Consider the following 21710-nt stretch of genomic DNA (forward strand, 5'->3'; position numbering starts at 1 on the left):
CCGTAGAGTACGGAGGAAGGCTCTGTGGAGGGGGAAGGGACAGGCATGACTGAATCTTAATGAGCTTCACTTTTTAAAAAGTTCATAAAAATAAGAGTGGTAGCCATTTTGGAAACAAGGTTGTTCGTAGAGGAGTCTGGTCTTCTCTGGGGTCTCTGTGTCTTACGACAGAGGTTCCACAAAGGTTCCGATCAAAAAAGAAACAGCTAATTGATGATGTGAAGGAGAGACTAAATAATGGATCATATTACGCAAAGAGCCACGGCAACATATGTCTTTTTCTGTTTTTATAACACCTTCCCACACCCAAAGCGTTTAAAAATGACAAAGGGCGACTAAGCGTTTCGCTCCGACGGGAGGCGATGTGCTGTGCCAGACGGTCTCTTTCCAACGCCCGCGGTAAAACTGAGATTTTAGCGAACTGTGACCTTTATCCTCTTGCAATTTAACCTTCCCCTCACCCCCATCCTAACCTTAACCCACTTGGACATACAAAAATTAGTTTCTTCTCGTATCGTTCCTCTCAAACACGGTTAATGGGTAATTTAGAACGAGAAACTGGATTAAGGTTAGGATGGGGGTGAGGGGAATGTTAAATCGCAATAGGTTAAATGTCGGTGAAATGTTCGTTTTACTGCGGGCGTTGGTAAGAGACGCTCTGGCACAGTGTGTCGCCTCCCGATGCATTGGGAGCAAATGCCAGTAATGCTAATTTTACATGCAACCTTCTAGGTCCATCTCTGTAGACATTCTCATTAAGGACATAACAGCAGGTTGATCCAGCATCCCCCTGATTGCTGGACAGCCAGTTCTACCTCCTGAGTGACTGCTGCCCCAGCAGTGGGTCAGTTGAAGAAGAGAATCACATTTTATAATCTAATGGCATACTCGTGATTTTTTGTCGCATCAAAGTAAATTGTCCACTTGTTTGAACCCAACGGTGTCCATTTTAGGAAATTCTCAGGTGTCAGATTTCAGACCATAGAGACAAAAAGCCTCAGGTTTCATTCAAAGACCAACCGGACTTCTGACTTAATAGTGTCGGACAAAAAGGTCTCAGGAAAAAGTAGTCTGACAAAAAGGAATCAAGAAAAAGTAGTCAGACAAGAAGGAATCAAGAAAAACGGCTTCAGGAAAAAAGTTGTCGGACAAACCCTTCTCAAATAGAAAGGACGATATTAAAATAACCCAGCAGAGGGCACCATTGTCACATCAAGGTCAACTCGACAAGATGTCATTAAAGTGCAAAAGCAGCAGCATAGGCTTCTAACTGCACCACAGTAGGTTTGACACATTCTGCATTTTCATGGTACATCTGCCACATGTTATGTTGTATGTAATATTTCAGGGGTATTTATTCCAGGCCTGGAGGGCCAGCATCAAGCAGGTTTTACTTTTAACTCTGCTTCAACATGCCTGATTTCAGTCAGCAGGTGATTAACAGGTTTCTGCAGAGCCTGATGAGCTGCTGCACAGGTGATTCAGCCACTGAATCAAGTGTGTTGGAGCAACACATTTTCACTCCCAAAAGCTGATGCTGGGTGACCAAGCTTTTGTTTACGACACTTAGGGAATCCGAATGCACCAGAATCTGAAGCTGTGTGACAGAGCATTGGATTGCGGCGCTCACGGAAAAACGCAATTTTTACCGAATTCCGACCTTTATCCTCCTAACCCTCCCTTCACCCCCATCCTTACCTTAACCCTCTTAAAAGGTTTGTCCCTGGTTGTAAGGTCCCTCTCCAACACGGTCAACAGGAAGTTTAGAATGAGCAACAGGGTTAAGGTTAGGATGGGGGTGAGGGTGAATGTTAAATAGCAAGAGGTTATAGATTAAATGTCGGTGAAATGTGTGTTTTACCGGGGGCGTCGGAAACCGATGCTCAGTCAGTCAAGTGTCGGGACTTACTTGGGACTCCCAACGCTTCGGAAACAAACGCTTGGTCACCCAGCTTCAGTTTTTGATGCTTTGGGAGTGAGAATGTGTTGATTGGAGCAGAGGAACCACTACAACGTGCCGGATAGCAGCCCTGCAGGACCAGAATTGAATAGCCCTGTTTTATTGAGTTGCAGTGCACTTTTGAAAAGTACATCATCATAAATCATAGAAGACAAGCACATTTTCTATGATCAAGCCAATCAAAGTGGATAATTTGTTCTTGCTATCAGTGGTGCTGGAGGTACTTGATTTAAATGTAAACAGTAAATTTAAATAGTTGTGTAATCATCCTGTGTATGTTACAGGGAATGGAAAAACTGAAGTCTTATGACGAGCTAAAAAGTTTTGTAAAATTAAAGAAAGTGATCTTGACAGTGGCACTAGGAAAAAAGAGCAAGGTCTTAAGTATACAAAGTGTACAAACATACACACAAAGTAAAGGATTTCAAAGTTAAACACAGAACAAACATAAAACAGAGATATTTCTCTTCTCTTTACATCACCATGACAACAAAGCCGGTGTCCCTTTGTAGAAAGCTGAATCATAGCCACTCTCTAGCCTTCGCTGCCGCTAATGTTATGGACGGATTCACTCATTCATTATTTTTCTTCTCTCGCCTTTTTAGACGGACTTTGAGAAGGATGTGGACTTGGCCTGTCAAACAGGTGAGTCGTCCCATCCATCTGCTTTCCTAATGGCTCTCTCACTTTCCTTATTATCACACTCTCTCTCTCTCTCACTCGCTCACTCCACCCAGCTCAGGTTTAGTTAGCATTGCAGTCTGTTGCATCCTCAGCCTGCTGATGAAATGACAGGAGCTTCGTCTCCACATGGCTGTGTTCAAATTACCAAGGCTGATCAATCACACTGATTCTACCCTATAAGTGTTCAGTGAGCATATGTTGGGACGAGGCTGTGGTTAATTGTGCATGATGATAACACTCCTCGGTGTGTTCAGACCGTCTCACTTGTTAGTTGACAATGGTCTGTGTGTGTGAGTGTTGGTGTTTCTCTTGTATTAACACGCTCATACCCCCACCCCCCACCCCCTTTTCCTTGCACCTTTGCCTTGCAGAAAGAGGACACCCATGTAAGTTTTGCACCCAACGTAACACACAGTACACTGTTCCTTACTGTGGATGAATCCGGGTTTTAAGCCTAATTAAATGAACTATTTTAAAAGATTTTCTTTCCCATAAAGAACGACTCAAGAGGCATTCATTTATCCTAGACACCATTGCATGTTTATTGAAACAACAAGTAGACTAATCTAAATATTAATACAAATTTTATTTTCATTTTGTTGGAGAATTCTTTATAACAGTTTTGATCTTTTTGTAGAGGAAACTTTTAAATATAAATGTAAGAGTTATAAATTATTTCAATTACATGGTAAATTGGCTTGCCCTACACACAGCGGCAGTAAGCATATAATTTGCAGCAATGGGAAGACTGATTAGCATTAGCGTTGCTAACACCAGTGCTTTTGTAAAACTGCATCTTGTAGCTTGATGCTCTGGTGTTGTTGAGGCTGAAGTAGAAAATACTTTAGTCTTTGGTGCTTTTGCTAAAAATAGTTCAACTTTCCTCCCTTTTTCCTCGTTTCTTTATGGCAGCAAACAGCACCATTCAGTCCAGTTTTCTGAAGCCATTTAACGTTATTTTCTATAAATCTATCATTTTCACACATTTATTTTTATTTATCACGTTTAATGAAATGTATTTAATATTTTGTAAAGTATTTAATATCGTTTGTCCCAGGAAATTTGCCCGAGTCCATTAAAATAAAAAGTCAACATTGTTTTGTCTTCATTTTGTTTGCTAATAAAAAAGAGAATCTGGGCTGGTGATGATTTCCTTTCTGCACCACTTTGATACACACATTCACGCCAACGCCAAATAGAAAAAAAAAGCGTATAATCACATTTTAAAGTTTTGAACGAGTTTTTTCCAGACTGATTAGCATTCACCTTTAATCAAATTAACTTTCACATTCTGTCACACGGAACAGTCCCGGATTCTTCTACAGGTCTGCCTCTGAGCCCTCGCTGTTTGATGCTGATAGCAAATCCCTGTAATTTCCCCATACCCGTCCAATCCTGTCTCATTGGTTTAGCACCAATGGCGTAAAACAACCCCTCAGCTCTATACTCGTCCACTTTGCTTGCAGGGATTGTCAGTGACAGATCACAGCTTTGGTTTCTGATCAAACATGCATTCTGACGTTTGGTTAACGTCGTGCGGTCTGAGCTGAAAGGCTCTGCACCACTTTAGCCTAATTGGGTTTTGGGGTCACTGCATAAATACCTTCCTGCAGTACGTTCGACGTGTGTTTGTGCATGTGCATAATTTGTGACATTAATGTACACATTTGTTGATTTTTCTCTTTAATTTTAAAACCAAACTGATTCAAGTTGTGAGATATTAGTTTCTTGTGAGCATGCTTGTATACTGCCTTCCATCGCATGAAGAAACTGGCGGCATCTAAGGCAGCCTCCATGTTTGTGCTTGTGTGTGCACGAGTGTGTATTCCCAGCATGTTTTTGGCTAGCTTGGTTTCACACATTTAGTTACATTAAATATATTTTAGCAGATCATTTATAAAGTGATTTTCTACCCTTGTGAGTCAGATTAAAGCTGCAATTCAGAGAGGTACTTCAGGGGCTGTTCTGTTTATTTGATGTTCCATTCCACCTTAAGCCTGCACACAGTTCCTTCAGTGGTGAGACAGCTTCAGTTCACGGTACAGTAGCTGTTCCGTTCATTTATGGCATCTACTGGGTTCTAAGAGCATTTTGCATGAAAACTAACCCAAAGCTATGTCCATTAGAGAACAAATCTTAAACTCATGCAAATGTAGCATTTGAAAAATGCTGCTTGTGATGCACATTTAGTATTTTCTCTAAATACAGAAAAGTAAGAAATATTGAGACTCAAATGTATTTTATGCAGGTGTGTCTGCCTACAAGTTATGAATAAATGTCTTTGTTACACATAAATCAGTTCCTGAATGGCCTTTGTTCAGAGAAATGGAGTTTGCATCCTAATGGAGTGATGAGCTAACAGCCAGTCTGAGTGCAGCCAAGACCAAAGTGTAATCCGGCCACATTAAACCAGAACACCACCTTCAGTTTGGCATTATGAGGTTATTATCAGTTTGGTTATTTACATGAAACTCTGTGGATTTTACAAGCAAAGATACAGAAAAAAGTATTGCCCAACATTAAACAGCACATCATTTCTTCTGTTGTCTTGAAATGACTCAGATAAATGTAGCACACAAGGTTCTCTCTGGGATCAGGTCCAATAGGATTTATCTGCTGGAATAAACATGTTAGGTGGAACGCTGAAGGGTTCCATACAACTCTAAAACCTTGGATCTGTGTTTGGACGGCAGCGAACTCCTCGCCGAGTTCAGACTAGCTGTTAGCATGTGCGTCTCCCCTAAGGTAAAAGCTATGCTCAGGAAGGTGAAATGATGAGGCCGTTTTTTTTATACGATGTTTTACTCAAAATCACACCTAAAAAATCCATTTAAAGTCAGCAGTCAGTGAGCAGAAATAAAACATTTGGCACTGTGAAAGCCTCTCAGAAGTTCTGAACATATCAGAGTTGCAAAACGGAGTTTAGTTTAGTTTAGTTTGCGCAGCCCTCCTCGTTAAAACCCTTCTTTGATGAAAACCTAACATCCCCTACAGTCACTACTGAGTTTGTGTTCTCCCTCAAACCTTCAGTCTCTGCTGTTGCACTTTCAACAACTCTTCGTCCTCTTCTCCGCGTGTTTCACGCCACTGTTGAACTTTGCTGCTGTCTCTCCCTCAGTCATTTTCAAGGAGGTTAACACCTGTGACCCAGCCACCATCACTGGAACCCTGTCTCGAATTTCCCTGGATGATGAGGATGATCCAAAGCTTGCGGCTCATCAAGAGAGGGGAGTCGGTGTCAACTTCAGCTCCCTCCCTGGTAACATCCCACCTCCAAACCTCATTGTGCAGGTACGGCTTTGACCTTCATACAGGCCAGCACATGTGTCGATACCAAGGTTTTCCTTAACTTGTGTGTCTAAAGTAAAAAGAACATGAAGTAAAGGTGACTGAATATCACTTCTGTCCCTCAAGGTTCCCACTTTAGGAGGCCTCAACGAGCTCAACGAGTCGCCCCTAAAGAAGGAGGTAAACGTGGACCAGCAGAAACAGCAGGAGCAGCAACGCAGCACTGCTCCAATCTACCTGTGCACCGAGAGTGGCCTGGGATGGGCTCGACCGCCCACTTCCTCCAACAACTCCCAGGATGGAAGTGCAGGAAGTGGTGGAAGTGGAGGAGGAAGTGGTGGAGGAGTAGAGGGAGATTATATGGTCTTACCTCGTAGGACGGTCAGTCTTAAACCTCCAGGGCCCTCCTCTCAAGGAGGAGGCCTGGGACTGGGTGGCGAGGACAAGCCCCTTAACATTGCAGTGGAGGACCCTCCCTTCCCCCCACCTCCCTCTCCTCTCACCCTCCACCCAGCAGAGAGCGAGGCCTATCCAGCAGACTTTGTGCTGTCCAACGTGGGTGACATGAATATCACCATGAACCTAAACCGCTCCTATGGGACTATCAAAACTATGCCCCATGGGCACGGCCACTTGATGGCTCAGGGGGGTCATGTGCACTCCCACGGAGGACACATGCATTCCCACGGGCATTCACTCCACCTAAAGCCAGGCCAGAGGCCATCTGTCAGACAGATTCTGACTGGGGGAACGCCGGTGGAGAGAACCCGAACCCTCCCACGCAACCTGGGAAGCACCAACGCAAACAGCAGCCTCTCCGCAGGATCTCTAGAGGTGGGTAAAGGGTTGTGCAAGAAGGAAAATTAGGATTCCAATTAGAGGCAGAGTTTCTCCACACCTTTCAGCGAAGCTGATGTTTTACAGTTATTGATGATGTGGTGTGCCTACCTAAGTGATGGTACAGTGATGGATTGAAGAGGGAGGAAGCACTCTGGAAATGAGATCCAATTACTTAATGTCATACTCGGTCTATGCAAGCGTTTCAAACAGTGCAAATAACTGCAAATGGCACAATCTGCATTAAATGTCCATCGGTTAAAGAACGTTGTTGCAACATATTGATTTGGAAACAAAGTATATCCAACTTTTATTTCACCTTGAAAACTGTAGGAATTTCCTCCTAAACAAATCTTTTATTTTCTGTCTGTTTTTGCTTGTTGCCACACTTAAATGTTTGACAAAATCAATACAATACAATCCACCTTTATTTATAAACCATCATAAAAACCCAAGGGGGACAAAAGTACTGAATATTAACATATGCTACAAGCAATATTCAGTTATGACATTTATACAATTTAAAATGGTAAACAGAGAAGAAAACACATAAACAGTTGTAAACATGGGTGAAAGCAGCACCACAGTGAGCAGAAATACCACAAAGAAACAAAATCAACATGTCATGTGGGTTTGAAGGCCCAGGCAAAGAGTTGGGTTTTCAACACAGATCTAAAAACAGAGAAGCACAGTCAGGCTGTCTGACTCCCAACAGCCTGATCTCCCTTTAGCTTTGTTCTAGCAGCTCTCAGGAGCAGCTGGTCAGCTGACCTGACAGAACTGGAGGGATACATTTCAACATCAATCAAAGATCATCTGAGTAAATAAAAAAAGTTTTTTTTACATAATAAAGTTCTTTGTTATGGGAACACTTGAGTCTCACATCACTGTGAGGGAAATCTATCCCGATCTTATTTTACAGAACTTCTTTAATATTGGATGGTTTTCCAGAGTGCACGGCCTGTTTAAGGGTCAAAGGTCAACTGTTCTACTGCTAGAGAGAAGACTCCATGGTTCCATCAGTTACAACAGGTGGTCCAGGTCCTGAAGCAGCAGAGCAGCCCCAGACCATCACACTACCACCACCATGCCTGACTGTTGCTGTGGTGATGTGTTACTGAAACTCAGTTTTACACCAGATGTACCTGCTGTTTCTTATTATTGACCTCTGACATTTACCTGAACAAGGTGAGCCCTGCAGTGTTTTAGATGCTCTGGGTTCTTCTTCTGAACGACTCGTTCTGTAGTGCTTTATGAGATATTTCATCCTACCTCATGTTGTCAGACGAGTTTTTTTGGGAGGGAATTATTCAATCGGACTGTACCGGTTATAGAAGGTCAGGGTGCTTTGGATCACTCCTTACATTTATCAGTGGGTTCACACTTTGAATTTACTGAGTTAGCCCTGGTCTGATCGAGATGTTTCCTCTATGCTGATCAGAAACGTTTGACTGTGTCACCAAAGCCAGAACAGAAGACAGGATGAAGGGAGCAGATAGTTTTCAATGTTACTGCAACTCTGTAATGAAAAGATGAGAAACATGACAGAAAAATGGATGCATGGCTTCTATGACCACAAGTGAATCCAACATTTTAAGTTTGTAAACATGGATTAAAGGAACAGTACACCCAACCCGATGGCAGCACCTCCCATGTGTGCTGGTGTAACAGCTGCTACTATTTGGAGCTGAGTCGTATTTATTGCTGCTGAGACAATGAGCGCTGAAATGAGCCATTCTCATAATGACAGACGGCTTCTTATTATTTTACTGTCTCTGAGTGAAACTGTTTGTGTGCAATACCCCCTTCTAACCATTGCAAGGTGGCGAGGCAGATGGGCTGAGACTGAGGGGATCAGAGGAAACACCCCCTGCGAATGTCGTTTTTATAGCTCACCATAATGGTGCACACACGTCAGCAGCCACCATTATGCATACATACAGAGCAGCCAAGTGGTAACATCTAGTCCTCCAGTGGAAGCCTGCTGATGTCCAAAGTTGATTAAGATGGAAGCGTGGCTTCTGTTCAGGCGCAGATGCCTCATTTAGAGGTGTGGGTGGGATACCAATACCCAAAACACGCCAGAAATCATTTTCCTATAAATCACAGCTTTTATTCTACCCTGTTGGAATGTAGCAGATCTGAAGAGATGTGACAAAGAGGAAAAAACAGCAGTTTTGTGTCACAGATTAAACACAGGGACGTCTACAGGAAGAACATGACAGAATGTGTTCTTTTTTTAGTTTGTCTCTAAAGAGTCAGAGGGTTTATGATCTCATCCAAGCTGCTGCAGTCAGCAGAGATTTGAACATGGACAAGTGACTTGTCGCCGTGACTTCAGGTCACATGTAGTAGACAGAATGAGTGGGTTAGTAACTGCTTTATGTGTGTCCCCACTAAAGCATGCAATACAGCTCATGTATATGCATGTTGCATACGTCCATCACTACATACCTCCATCGTGGAAGTGCTCTGCAAAAGGTAAGGGCTCCTCCATAGGCGTGGGGGGGGGGGGGGGGGGAATTGTGTGTGGGGTTTTAAGCACTAATGGATGGATACAGGATGCAAGTGGTGGACCTCAGGGAGAGACCCATTTCTCCAAACCACCAAGCCGCCATAGCATCAGATCAACAACTCTGCCTATTTGAAGAAATGAATACAGCATTTAACTAACTGTGGAGAGCTGCTCCCCTCTGTGCCAAAATGCAAATCTGGCAGACAGCGAGGGCCAGATATTCGGTGTGAGATAGAATGCAATTCAACGCAACGTGAGGGCCAGATGAGTTGGAAATGTCTGCAGCTGTTAAATTGGCGGTTTGTGTCGCTTGCTAAAGCTATGGCGGTACTTAGAATGAGAGCAGCGGGTTCCAGACAAGATTAGGAACTAAATGCATCTCAGCTTTCGTCTAAGCACATAGCCTCCAACAAACTCCTAACATGTAGTAAAAATGGAATATTTTCTGTGATTGTAACAAATGTGGCGGAAGTCTGAGCCAGGGAATTATTAGCTCAGTGGGTGTTTTTACTGTGCTTACCCCATTCACTGGAAATAATCAGCTTCTTGCTTTGTAATTTCTAGTATGTGTATCATGTCAGGCAGCCAGTACGAGTTAGCTCTGCTCTTTCTACTGAGCACGTGCACTGAGAGGCCCTCAAAAACACTAAGATGGCAACAGTTCAATAGGGGTCAAGGGGTGGTCATTGATGCTGTCTTCTCTCCCCCTGCCCCCTCCTCTTCCAGAGGAAGAGAGTACGGTACTCTGAGCTGGACTTCGAGGTAAGATCTCAGACCTCATCTCTTCTCATCAGCCTGCCTCAGCTTTCTTGTGCTTCTGCCAGGACATGAGTGATGCATAGAGGAGCAAACGCATTGCTTAACCCCTTCCTTCGCACATGTCTCCCCTGCCCTTAGAGATAGTTTCAGAGCTATATGTTGCTGTTTCTCCAACAATGACCTCAAATACCTTGACATAAACAGTGACCTTTTGAGCAAAACTGAAAAATAAAATCCTATCAGGTATGTGTTGTGCTTTTCAAGGGTCCTGGTTGAAGAAAGAGCAAAGTAGATTGCTTTGTGTGTCTGGGTGAACTCTAGTGACTGGGTTCTGGGTCACATGTGGCCTCAGTTTAGTTTACTGGTTGAAACTAGATGGCTGACGGGCCACACAATGTTTGTGTCAGAATGACCCACATGTCTTATGAATCTCCAGTCTCTCCGAAACCCTCCTCACAGAGGAACACCGCTCGGCCCATCATGGAGACAACTCCTCGGTACAGAGGGCAGGAGCGATGTAGGCCACTGCTGACCATTCTACTTGAGCAGCAGGTTTTCTAACGTAGTGACACATGAACACCATCTGCCACATCAGCTCCAAACATTAAAGTCCAGAAGTGCAGAGTGTAATGATTGTGGGCGCACCTGCACCATAACAAGGGGCTCGTCTGAGACTACTGTCCTGGACAAGCCTCCACATACAGTACGTCTCACCCCCATGCTGCTCTAGAAGGGACCAGCAACACTGGATGGATGCTCTTTATTCTTTTATTTTGTTTCTTGGAGGCATTTGAACTTAAGACGGAGCTGAGGCTTAACTCATTCACTGCCAGCCGTTTCCGGATTGCTAACGCCCTTCCCTGCCAGCGTTTCTCACCATTTTTACTGTTTTTTTAAGAGTCACAGAACGTTGCGCGCTAGGATGATGTTGACACCAAAACAACCAAAACAAAGAGGAGACTCACCTCTTACATCAGGAAGAATCCGTGTGTTTCGAGCGTTATCCGTTCTTTCATAATCCATTGTCGAATTGTGATCGGCAGACGCTTTTCCAGTTCGTGCCTCACTGTTTTTACAGGAACGGCCCAAAACGATCTCCTAACACATGGATGTTCTGCTTCCTGATCACGTGACGTGTGACGTATGCAGATGAAGATCGGCTTCAGGGCTGAGATGTTTGTTCTTTCACCGCGGGGACTCGTTCCGATGCTCAAACAGTTAAAAAAAATGCAAATGACAACTTTAGTCATCATTGGCAGTGAATGAGTTAACTAGAGACCAAAGGTTTGAATGGAGCAGTCCCTCAACATACAAAGGTGAACAGCAGAAAACCGCAAAACGAATACGGCATAAAAACACAAGATAAAGGAGTACACCAACAACTGGTGCAGTAGAAATGGACTTAATGACCGTGTTCCACCTGCAGGGCAAAAACTAAAGAAGTGCAGGGAAGCAGCACGGTCTCAGGAAACATCCCCGTGAGGAATCTGTTAACAGTACACTTTCATAAATCTGAAGAGATGCTCTACAAATGTGATTTTGCATCTTAAGTTGGTCTACATGCAATAAATACATTTTAATATGGAGCTTAATGCTGTGTAGCTGCATCATGCTGACTTCTGTTTCCAATTTTTATGGAAAAAAAGGTGCTTGATCTGACATTTTACACGTCACTGTTATTACCATCTCCTTCTCGAGGCTGTGGCTCATTTGGGTTCTATTTAGTATTCTGTAGAGCCTAACACTGCAAAGATACATAACAAGGAGACAGCAGAAACTTCCTAAAACGCAAAGAGGAGAGCATCCTTTCTGAAGGAACCGGAGCCGGTGCTTAGCCCGAGTATTGGTGATTAGGTGGGTGGGTGTGAGCGCCCCGCGACCCTAAACTGCTCTGACGATTAGCCAATATTTAACAGCTGAAGTACTTCCCATTGACACACACAGATAAAAGTACTGGGAACCGCATTTATCTGCCTTTCAGGCATTTCAAATAAACAGCCTTTTATATTATATCCATGGCCGTGCTTCTCATAAGGACTAAAGTGGACGTTTAAAGCTAATTACGGTCTAAATGGTCAGACTTCTGTCCAGATTTTGGATTTTCAGTGAGTTTGACAAAAATTAACAGGATTTCCATTTAGCAGGCACCAATCTATGTTAATGGCGTTTTTGTCAGTCATTGGACCTGAATTTCCATTTAAAAGACTCTTCTGCACCAATCGCCAAATTCTAAAAGACTGAGGAAGTGGATGATAGATGAGCATGAGTCAGCAATCGATCGATCTGTCGGCGCCCCTCTCTAACTCTTCCCCTCTTTTTCATGGCTGGCATTGCTGCAGTCCCTCAGCGTTTTCCCCACACCCCTTTCTGTCCCTACATGACCTCCTGCACACAACCTCCATTCTTTATTTTTGTTCTTTTTCTTTCTTTTGGTTTGTTTTTATTCATCTTTGCTGTCCCTTCCTTTTTTCCCTTCCAGAAAGTGATGCACACTCGCAAAAGACATTCTGAGTTGTACCATGAGCTCAACCACTCGTCCAAGTTCCACACCATAGACAGGTATAACAGGGACCCAGCCATGTCCACATTCAAGGTAAGAGCATTGTCCAGAGGTGGGCCGGGAACCCACATGCACCTCCACTTTGTCACAAACCCCACTGCCCCATGCACAGAACCAAAGGCAGGAATATTACCGGCACGGATGCAATGCCGCAGCTTCCGGGCCATCATGAGCATAAATATTCTGAGCAAATCCTTTAGTCATTTACAAACATGAGGTACTTTTGGCAGTGGTTGGATTGTTTTCTCGTTTTTCCCAGTTAAATTGCAGCTTTGGAAATCTCAAAACATTCAAATCCCTTTGATAGAGCAGCCAGAGTCATGTGAGTGCCACATATATTCTCAGTGGCGTTTGATTAATTCACTCGTGCTCTTATTATCACAACCGTGAAGAATCGAACAATAACTACCTCATAAATATTCCTTCAGAGGCACGTTTCGCTCCAGCTTTCATACTGTAAATGAATTTTAGACCTGGTGTAATTGGCCTGAACTTAATTCGCTTGGAGCTGTATTAAAACCCCTTTAAAAGAGGTTGATCACATGAGCTGTTAGTGGAGGGATAATCAATCTCAGGTGCTTAATGAAATCCAAACTCTGCAGTTGAAGACCTGTGGAACAATTAGTCTCTCTTATCAAACCACCTCACCAGAATGACTTAAGTTTACGGCTGTACACACTTAGTCAGTCTGTGTTTGATTCTATATCATTGTCTTTGTTCTGTATTTGGCCTGTCTCTTTCTAGTGTGTGTGTGTGTGTGTGTGTGTGTGTGTGTGTGTGTGTGTGTGTGTGTGTGTGGCGGGGACCCGTGAGAGTGATTGGTTAGTTAGCTGTGTGAGACGGCGAGCTGCTCCAGCGGCCACGTTCCCGTACGAGACACGGAAACATCTTTGAATCATTAATACTCCATTAGACGCAGACATAACAGTCCCAGCTTGCTCCGCGCTGACCTTCAGAGGGCCACTTTCATTAGGTGTTAAACGCATGCTCACACTCCTCTCCTCAGCGCATAGGGCCGTGATAAGTTAGTCAGCGCTGATAGCATAGGTGTACTTTCCCCACCATCAGCCCCCATGCTGCTTCACATCTAATTTACAGCTCAGGAACGGCAGCAGAAGCTAGTCTGACATCTTTCATTTGCACGTACCACCTTTCTCCAGTGCTTGAACTGCATCCTTGTTCATTTGTTGCTCAAAGCGTTGAGTGTAGTTTTAGGAAATGTTGGACAACTCACTGTCTAACATGCTAAGTTAATATTGTATGGGAGGAAAACAAAACCAGCGAACTCTTGTGATGCTATATTAGAAGCCTTCGGCTCCTGGAAATGAACGCTGCTGCATGCTAGTTTGACTTAAACGGAGGTCAACTTCCTCTTGTCTTTTGGCGATGGGTAAAATCACTAATAATTAGTATAATTAAAGACCAGTCACAAATAATAAATAGGTTGTTTAAGCTGAGACAAACCAGAGCCCACATTTCCGTTTGGTTGTTGACGTAAGTAGGTCTGGAGCTATGGGAAAGGGCAGCGTTGGTCTGGCTCGCTCTTTAAAATCCATGCTGTTAAAAATAAGTAGGCAGTTCACTTAAGTGTGAATAATTACAGGGATAATGCTATCAGTGTCAGGCCTTTGACAAGCCCAGCTTGAGTTCAGCTCTGCTGTTGTCAACGACTCACTGAGAGTCACCCCCAGACACGGGCACGCTGACTATACGCTAATTATGGAGATTAGAGGAGTGTGTGTGTGTGTGTGTGTGTGTGTGTGTGTGTGTGTGTGTGTGTGTGTGTGTGTGTGTGTGTGTGTGTGTTCTCACATATTAGGGGCATGCATGTGTGTGAGTTTTTGTATCCATTTGTTCTTTTGTGTTTTTTCTGTCCCGCGTCGCAATAATACACAACCTCTGCTTGGAGCACATACAGCCCGTGTAGAAGATAAACATGGCATGCATAATAACATCACTTCATGTTAATTATCATAGTCTGTGAACAACAGTGTCAGTGATTTTCACACATAGTTTGAGAGTTATTTCATAGCCACAACAACCATGTCTCTTCATATCTGCACTCAAACTGCTGTTAAAGTGGAAATGCTCCGCCTCTTCTGGCTAATTGATTTTGTCACCAAAGGACAGGCTTTACTGAGTGTCCCACCTTCAGATGGCTGCTGGCTGAACACACCCAAGAATAAGAGAAAACCTCTAACCTGCCTGATGAAGAATGAAATGATGCTTCACAATCACATTAACCCATTGCTCATTCTATAACATTGTTTTTTTCCCCTAAACTCCTAAACCCATATCACATTCCTAACCACCCTGGCTGGTGTTCGTCCACCACAGGTTCCCTCTCCCCCACCACCGAGGCATAACACAGAGCCATCGCTAGCGCGCAGACCGTCTCTTGTTTACAAAGAAAGTCAACGTAAGGCATCCTAAAGCTTCCATAAAGTAGAGTCCCACTAACTCCAACTAAACGTAGGCCTAACCTAACGCTACAGGCTTCAGTAGTGTGATGCTGTTTGTTGTAGAGTTGTACGTTTATCTAGCACACACACACAACTGGCTCTAGGATACATCATCTAGTCTGGAAGTAACCATTCAGTCGTCTCTTAAAAACTGTAGCTAGACCTGTCAAGTTTTCATATCTGCCAGTGTCAGTGCAACTGAACATTTTTAGCAGCTTATCTATTTTGTTATTTTTATGTTTTACAAAAACAAAATAGGATCGAGAGAATTAGCAGATGCTAGCTTGTCTTACTACCCCAACACTGGCCTGGTTGAAAGCCACTATTTAGTTTATGGAGACCAAAAGTTGCATTGAAAGGACTGCTCCTTGTTGTCTTGGTTACTAAATAATCGTATTGACACTTTTTTTTATATAAGTCCTAAGACTTGTGTCCATCAGCACATCAGAAAGCTGAAGTATTGTCCTAAAAAGACTCACATCGTTTGTGTTTTTTTAAAAATGCACATACATGTGTTAGTGTGGCTGAAGACAAACTGGCTCCGATCGAGCCGAAGCGCCCAGATAATGCGGTAGCGATCCAAGTACATTCTGTATGTAAACGGGTCTGAACCGAACCTGAACTGAACCGGTTGGATGGTCACGTTTCGCTTCAGTCCCACCAGCCTGTGTTGACTGCTTGTGTTGCTATAAGCTAGAAGCTACCTTTCTCAGTGGTCTAGTGGTAGAGTGTCCGCCCTGAGACTGGGAGATTAGGGGTTCGATTCCTGGTCGGGTCATACCAAAGACTTTGAAAAAAAAAAAGGGGACCCAATGCCTCCCTGCTTGACACTCAGCATTAAAGGGTTGGATTGGGGGGGTTAAACCACCAAATGGTTCCCGAGCGCAGCTGTGTCTGCAGCTCACCGCTCCCCCAGGGGATGGGTCAAGTGCGGAGAACAAATTTTGCACACACACCTGTGTGTGTGACAACTAATGGGACTTTAACTTTAACTAGAATGCTGACATGAAAGGACGCCACCTACTGAACTCGAGTGGAACAAACTTTATTTGAGAGGTTGGTTTTCTAATGCGCATTTAACTAGGATAAAGACTCTCCACTGATTAGATCGACCTGGATCGACTTAGATGTTGGTCAGGGCCCATGTGACCACACTGGATGTGTGGCTTTATCTGTCCAAAGCTTCACCGTGCCTTTTCCAGCCGTCCTAGACAAATCCCTTGTTGTCTATAGCTATGGCTGTGCAACAGCTCACTGAGCAGTCTCAAGACCAAATTCTGCCTCCAACAGCCTTGAAGCACTTCTTAAAAACCGACGACTCCTGTCTGTAATCAGAGAGACATTAGCAACAGGGGAGGATACATGCTGGAACTTGTGGATCACTCCATTTTGTAATTTGGTAAATAAAAGAAGGGTGGTGCTTTTTTCTCTTTCCAGCGTTGCTTTTAGTGACCTTTGCTTTTGGGGGGGAGTACGCTTGTGATGTTAGCGTGTCCTGCTAGAGCAAGACATCATGCAGCTTCACCTCTCTAGGGTTCGCAGTGTGACATGAAGCAGTCTCATTTGACGGGCAAAAATGCTGTGTGGTCCAGGCTTATCAGAGCTCAAAAGCATCCTTTCATTACCCAAAATGAGTCAGTGTCTGACATGTACCTTATGTAAGCGGTTCATAGTTACTAATGATGCTGTTTTTATTTCACAATAAAGGCAACTGTTAAGATGATTTTATGTAAACTAAATGTTCTAGACTTTGTACAGGAAAACCTGGAGGCTGTCTTTGTATGAATGTCTGAAACTCCAGTTGTTGCATAATTACTGTACAAAGTACCTTCTGTCTGGATGTTTCAGTGTACTTAAGTAATACTGAAATAACTTCAAAACCTACAATATTCATCCCAGGACATGGAACTAGTTCCTTAGCTATTTTCCGCTTTCAGTTTGGAAAATCAAGTGACCTGCCTGAGAAAACGGCTGATTCAGTAAAGAAATTCATGGTGATAATTCCTCTCTTGCCACAATAAACTGCCCCAGTGAAGATTATTAACACAAAGCTTAACAGGTCGAGCTGCAGTACTTAAGAGATGATATATTTAATCTTCCATTAGCCTTTAATCCACACGTAACTCCAGAAAACATTGTACTTTATTACTGAGACAACTGTAGAACAAACAGTGTCAGATTATACATTTATTTCATGCAGTTGCTCATCTGCTACATTTCAGTGTTCCTTCATTGTGAAGTGATCGTAATGGGAAAAGTGTGGTGGTGTACCAGTTCAGTGCATCGTAGTGAATACCCTTTTGTACTTCAGCATTCAGATGGTGGATGCTGGTTTCCATTCCTTCATCAGCCCCTGTGCAAATTCCTATTGAACAAAAAACTGGAACTAATGCACCGAGAGAAAAGGATTTGTAGGGTGGCTTGATTCAGGACTGGATTTCTCCTTCATGGCAAAATCCGTGTTTCAATGTGTGTTTGTCTTTGTTTGTTTGTTTGTTTGTGCACATTTTGTTCCATTTCTGTGATTTTTGGGTGTGACCAACATATATACCATATGTGTAAATATTGACCAAGTTATTCTTATTCTGAGTGAGAAATCTGTTCAAAGACAACGGCCCATTCACAAACCAATTTCTAACCATCCCATGAACCATAATACTCTGTCCATTAGCTGGCTCACTGGGGGGAAATGAATCAGATGAATACTAATGGATAAAAATGGATTAGAGGATTCAGGATTGGAAAAGACGTGACCCGTCCACTTTGGAAAGTTAACATCACTGCGTTGGATGTGCTGAGGAGACGAGTGGATGTCAGAAAGTTTATGACACACCATTCCATGTGTGGGCTTCAAATAGTCGTGGGCAATGGTAAATGGCCTGTGTGTGATATGGCACCTCCAAGGGTTCTAAACCCCCCCCCCCCCCCCCCCCCCCAAGGTGCTTTACAAATCAATGAGTCCTTCACCTACACAAACACTCACACGCTGATCAGCTGCTCCGTAGCCACTTACACTGGCGCCACCGGTCCCTCCGATGTAAAAATGTAATAAATATACCTTTAGAGAAAATCAGCATGTCTAAAAACGGAGTTATTTATATTTGTTCACTTTCTCTCCTCACCTCTCGAACCCACTCTGTTGTTTTCCTGTGACCTGGATGACCCCCGGTGACTATCACGCCAGTGGTTACCGCTCAGACTGCCTGAGGACGTGACGTAATGAATGCGTGTTCTGCCTAATGGACCGAGACGAGTAGGAAGGATGTTGGGGGAAGGGGGCTTACACCTTGGTGTTGAAGCCAGCAGAGCTGCTCTTGTATCACAGAAATAAAAATGTTGCCCCATGGCTAACCATTGTTACTGACAGACTGTGACATGCAAACACACTCCTGCTGCGTTTCAACACCCGTACGCATGTTTGATGCAGACAGACGTTCAACTATTTAGCATTCTGACAAACTAGCTCTCGTAACTGTTCATCTTGTTTCTTGGTGGTTAGTTTTTGTTGCTGACCCAAAACAACAGCTGCTGGACTGGAATCAAGTGTTTTTTTTTTTTTTTGACATACGTGCGATGTTTGCTCCCGGTTTGAAGCCTTTCTGCATTGATAACACTTGTATGACACTCTGCTGAAGAGGACGGCAAGTGGGCTTCACTTTAATGCTAATGGTAACAACAAATTCAAACTGTGCACTGTTTTAAGTGCAGCGGCTGCTCTGGCTGGAGCCGTGTGACCAGCAGATGGATTGAGTCCATTTTTCTGAGTGTATTCCACAATGTAGACGTGAAACAAATGGAGTCACCGGGGTTACTAAAAGCTGTAATGTTTATGTGAGTGCTTATGTTAGCATTTAGAGCAGCATCTTGGTCTTGGCCACCGTCGAGTTAGCCTGCTGTTTGCTATCCTTTTCCACTCAGTTCAGAAAGTCAAAGCACACATTTGCATGCAGTGCTTGCTGATGCAGCTTTGTGTATGAAGGGTGGGCGGGTGGGTGAGAGTTGGAAAGAGTTTGCACCGTGTAATGGGTTGGCACCTAAATCTAACCTCACACACAGGATTTGTATTTCTGTCCAGTTTAGTGGTGTTCCTGATTAGGTGAGACACCCGCTGGTTTCATGAGACGATGGTGAAGGGAGCTGTGTAGAGCACCATCACTGATGCTGGATCAGATCCAGTTCTGTGGAGAAACAAATAGCATCCTGTAGATATGTTGTGTTTGCTCTTATTTCACCTGCAAACACATTTTCATGTCAGTCAAAGATAGCGAGTGAGAACAAAATGCAGTTTTAAACTATTATTTCATTTTTATTCTTTTGTTTAAAAAAAAAAGTCCAAACCAACCGGACCCGATGTGGAAAAGTAATTGTTAAATCCCGAGTTGGTACCAGCTCACCCAGACCTGACTACTGCCAAAAGGCAGCACACCTCCCCTTGTCCTGAAGAAAAATAACCCAGAAGAGCTTGGTTAGGGTTTGTTCTGGTTGGATATGCAGCAGAACAACGTTCCACGGTAAGCATGTCCACCTCAGAAGATCAGAGAAGAAGCAAACTAAGGTTCTGTATGACCTTATGACCCTTTCATTTTCCAAGAGTGGGACACCGTTCCTCCACAGTGGTGTGAACTATGCAGTTTGTATTTACTCTGAGATGAAAATAAACGTGCTTGTGTGAAACACTCCGATGCGCCAGGAGGGCCACTCTATCCACGATCCAGCAGAGATGGCTCCTGTAGGCTGTGATGAAACTAGGGCCCGACCGATATGCTTCTTTAGGGACTGATACCGATATAAAACTTTTAACAAAGGCTGATAGCCGATATAATGGCCGATATATCTCTCTCACAAAAAATAAATAAATAAATACATTTTTCTTAAGCTTAAACCCTTCATTCTCTGCCTTTTAGATGCAAACTTATTTCTCTATTACACACCAAAGAACCCTAGCCTCAGTAACTCACTAGGGTTTCCAAGTAATGCAAATAAGATTTATTTAGCAGATCTCAAAAACAACAGAACACACAAACTCAGTCACAGCATAAATCTAACATTCAAGGTTTTTCTTGTAAACTGTGGTTTCCACAAATACATTTTAACTTAAAGGAATATTCCACCGCTCAGTAAAGTTGTGTCTTGTTAAGATAACCCCAGAGTTAGACAAGTCAGAAAAAGTATTTTATAACCAGCCCAATATGATCTGGCAGCAGTTGGCTTTCTTAGTTTAACATAAAACAATGTAAGTGAATTCACACACATTGTAGTGTTTTTTATGTAGATGAATGCAAGCCTTCCCTTCCATTGCTTTATGCTAAAACGACTGGTTACAACATGTTTTTTCCTGTCTTAGCTAACTCTGGGGAATCTAACAACACACACAAGTTTAGGGACAGAAGATCCCTATGAGAATATTAAAATAATAAAAATGCAGCAATAAATAAAACGTAATACTTGTGTTTTGTAACTAAGTAACACGCTGTGGAAGTTAACTTGGTGAACTTATTCACCCTGGACAGGAAATAATTGCACATAAGAAACATAAATAAGAATAAATAAATAAAAAGTTCCAAAACAATCATTTGCATTCAAAGTTCAAAGGAGTGGAGCCACACAACATGAGTTCATAAAGCTGGCGCCATCTGCTGGATAGGTAGCGCAATATCGGCCATATCGGCTGTCTTTTTGGTCGATAATCGATGCTGTTAATGACCCCAATATCGGGCGATAATATCGGCCGGCCGATATTTCGGTCGGGCCCTAGATGAAACCCTCATTGGTCCATTTATGTGGTCACGTGTAGCGTGGCATTGTCTTCTTCATTAGACTTGTGCATTCAGCACAGGTGAGATAGGATCGTATGTATCCGTGTTAAACATTAATGCTAGTGTTGGTATTTTCCAGCTGTTGTTAGGTATTAATGTGTTTGCTTGGAGGATGTCTCGTATAAAATGAAGCCGTATTATTTTAAATGACAAAGACCCGTTTCTGTTGATTCTGTGAGGGTAATGTGCCTGCACTTACAGAGCCTGTAGGTCTTGATAGTCAATTTGCTAGCATTAAGCTGAGGGGTTTCAATTTCACATACCAGCAGTAAAGCAAGCCCACCCCTCGTCTCCCTCTTCATATCATTCCCCTCGCTATTTGTCCTCACAGTTTGACATTTTCTGTCTTGCTGTCTCCTCATTTACCCATTCCTTCCTCTGAGCTCAGCCCTCGGTAGCTCGTTTGCAGCATTAATTGAATAATTAATTCCTCTCATTAGCTTGTTTTTAATTATTTCCTTGCCTCCCCCTCCTGCGTGCTCAACTCATCAGCTGTTTCCATCCCTCTACTCAAACAGCCCATGAAAACCGAGGGCCGCTCGTTGCAGTGTGGCTTTAGCTCTGTCAGTGGCTCCTAATGAGGGGATGGACGGTCCAGGCGGAACCAGCCTAGCACTGGCTTCGTGCACCAACAGCCACAATACTAATTTAACTCACTTAATGTCCTTGAGCCAATTAACGGGAGGTGAAAAGGTTTGAATCACCAGCTGGAACGTTTTTTTGTTTAGGACAGCGGGCCTTGAATTTCACGAGCCCAGACAGCAGCGCCTGTGTGGCTGATTGCTCGTTTGTTTGTGATATTTGGCACTAATTACCTTTATGTACCCTA

At 43.3% G+C, this 21710-nt stretch overlaps 1 protein-coding gene across 16 annotated transcripts in view; it reads left to right on the forward strand.

Moving 5' to 3' along the window:
- Window positions 1–21710, forward strand: part of adgrb2 (adhesion G protein-coupled receptor B2) — a 415193-nt gene that overhangs the window by 377412 nt on the left and 16071 nt on the right. For 8 of the 16 annotated variants that reach the window (XR_011515451.1, XM_070541485.1, XM_070541475.1 and 5 more), the window contains 6 exons: window positions 2566–2605; window positions 3016–3030; window positions 5763–5935; window positions 6059–6766; window positions 10011–10046; window positions 12523–12636. Coding sequence is in view for 15 of the 16 variants with exons in the window: in XM_070541485.1 (XP_070397586.1) it covers window positions 2566–2605; window positions 3016–3030; window positions 5763–5935; window positions 6059–6766; window positions 10011–10046; window positions 12523–12636 (1086 nt within the window). In the remaining variant the exon portion in view is untranslated. Of the gene's footprint in view, window positions 1–2565; window positions 2606–3015; window positions 3031–5762; window positions 5936–6058; window positions 6767–10010; window positions 10047–12522; window positions 12637–14940; window positions 17980–21710 lie in introns of those variants that run through there. The other 8 variants (XM_070541480.1, XM_070541482.1, XM_070541477.1 and 5 more) reach the window with 5 other exon arrangements.

Source organism: Nothobranchius furzeri, chromosome 11 (assembly GCF_043380555.1).
Source record: "Nothobranchius furzeri strain GRZ-AD chromosome 11, NfurGRZ-RIMD1, whole genome shotgun sequence".
NCBI classification, from domain to species: Eukaryota; Metazoa; Chordata; class Actinopteri; order Cyprinodontiformes; family Nothobranchiidae; genus Nothobranchius; species Nothobranchius furzeri.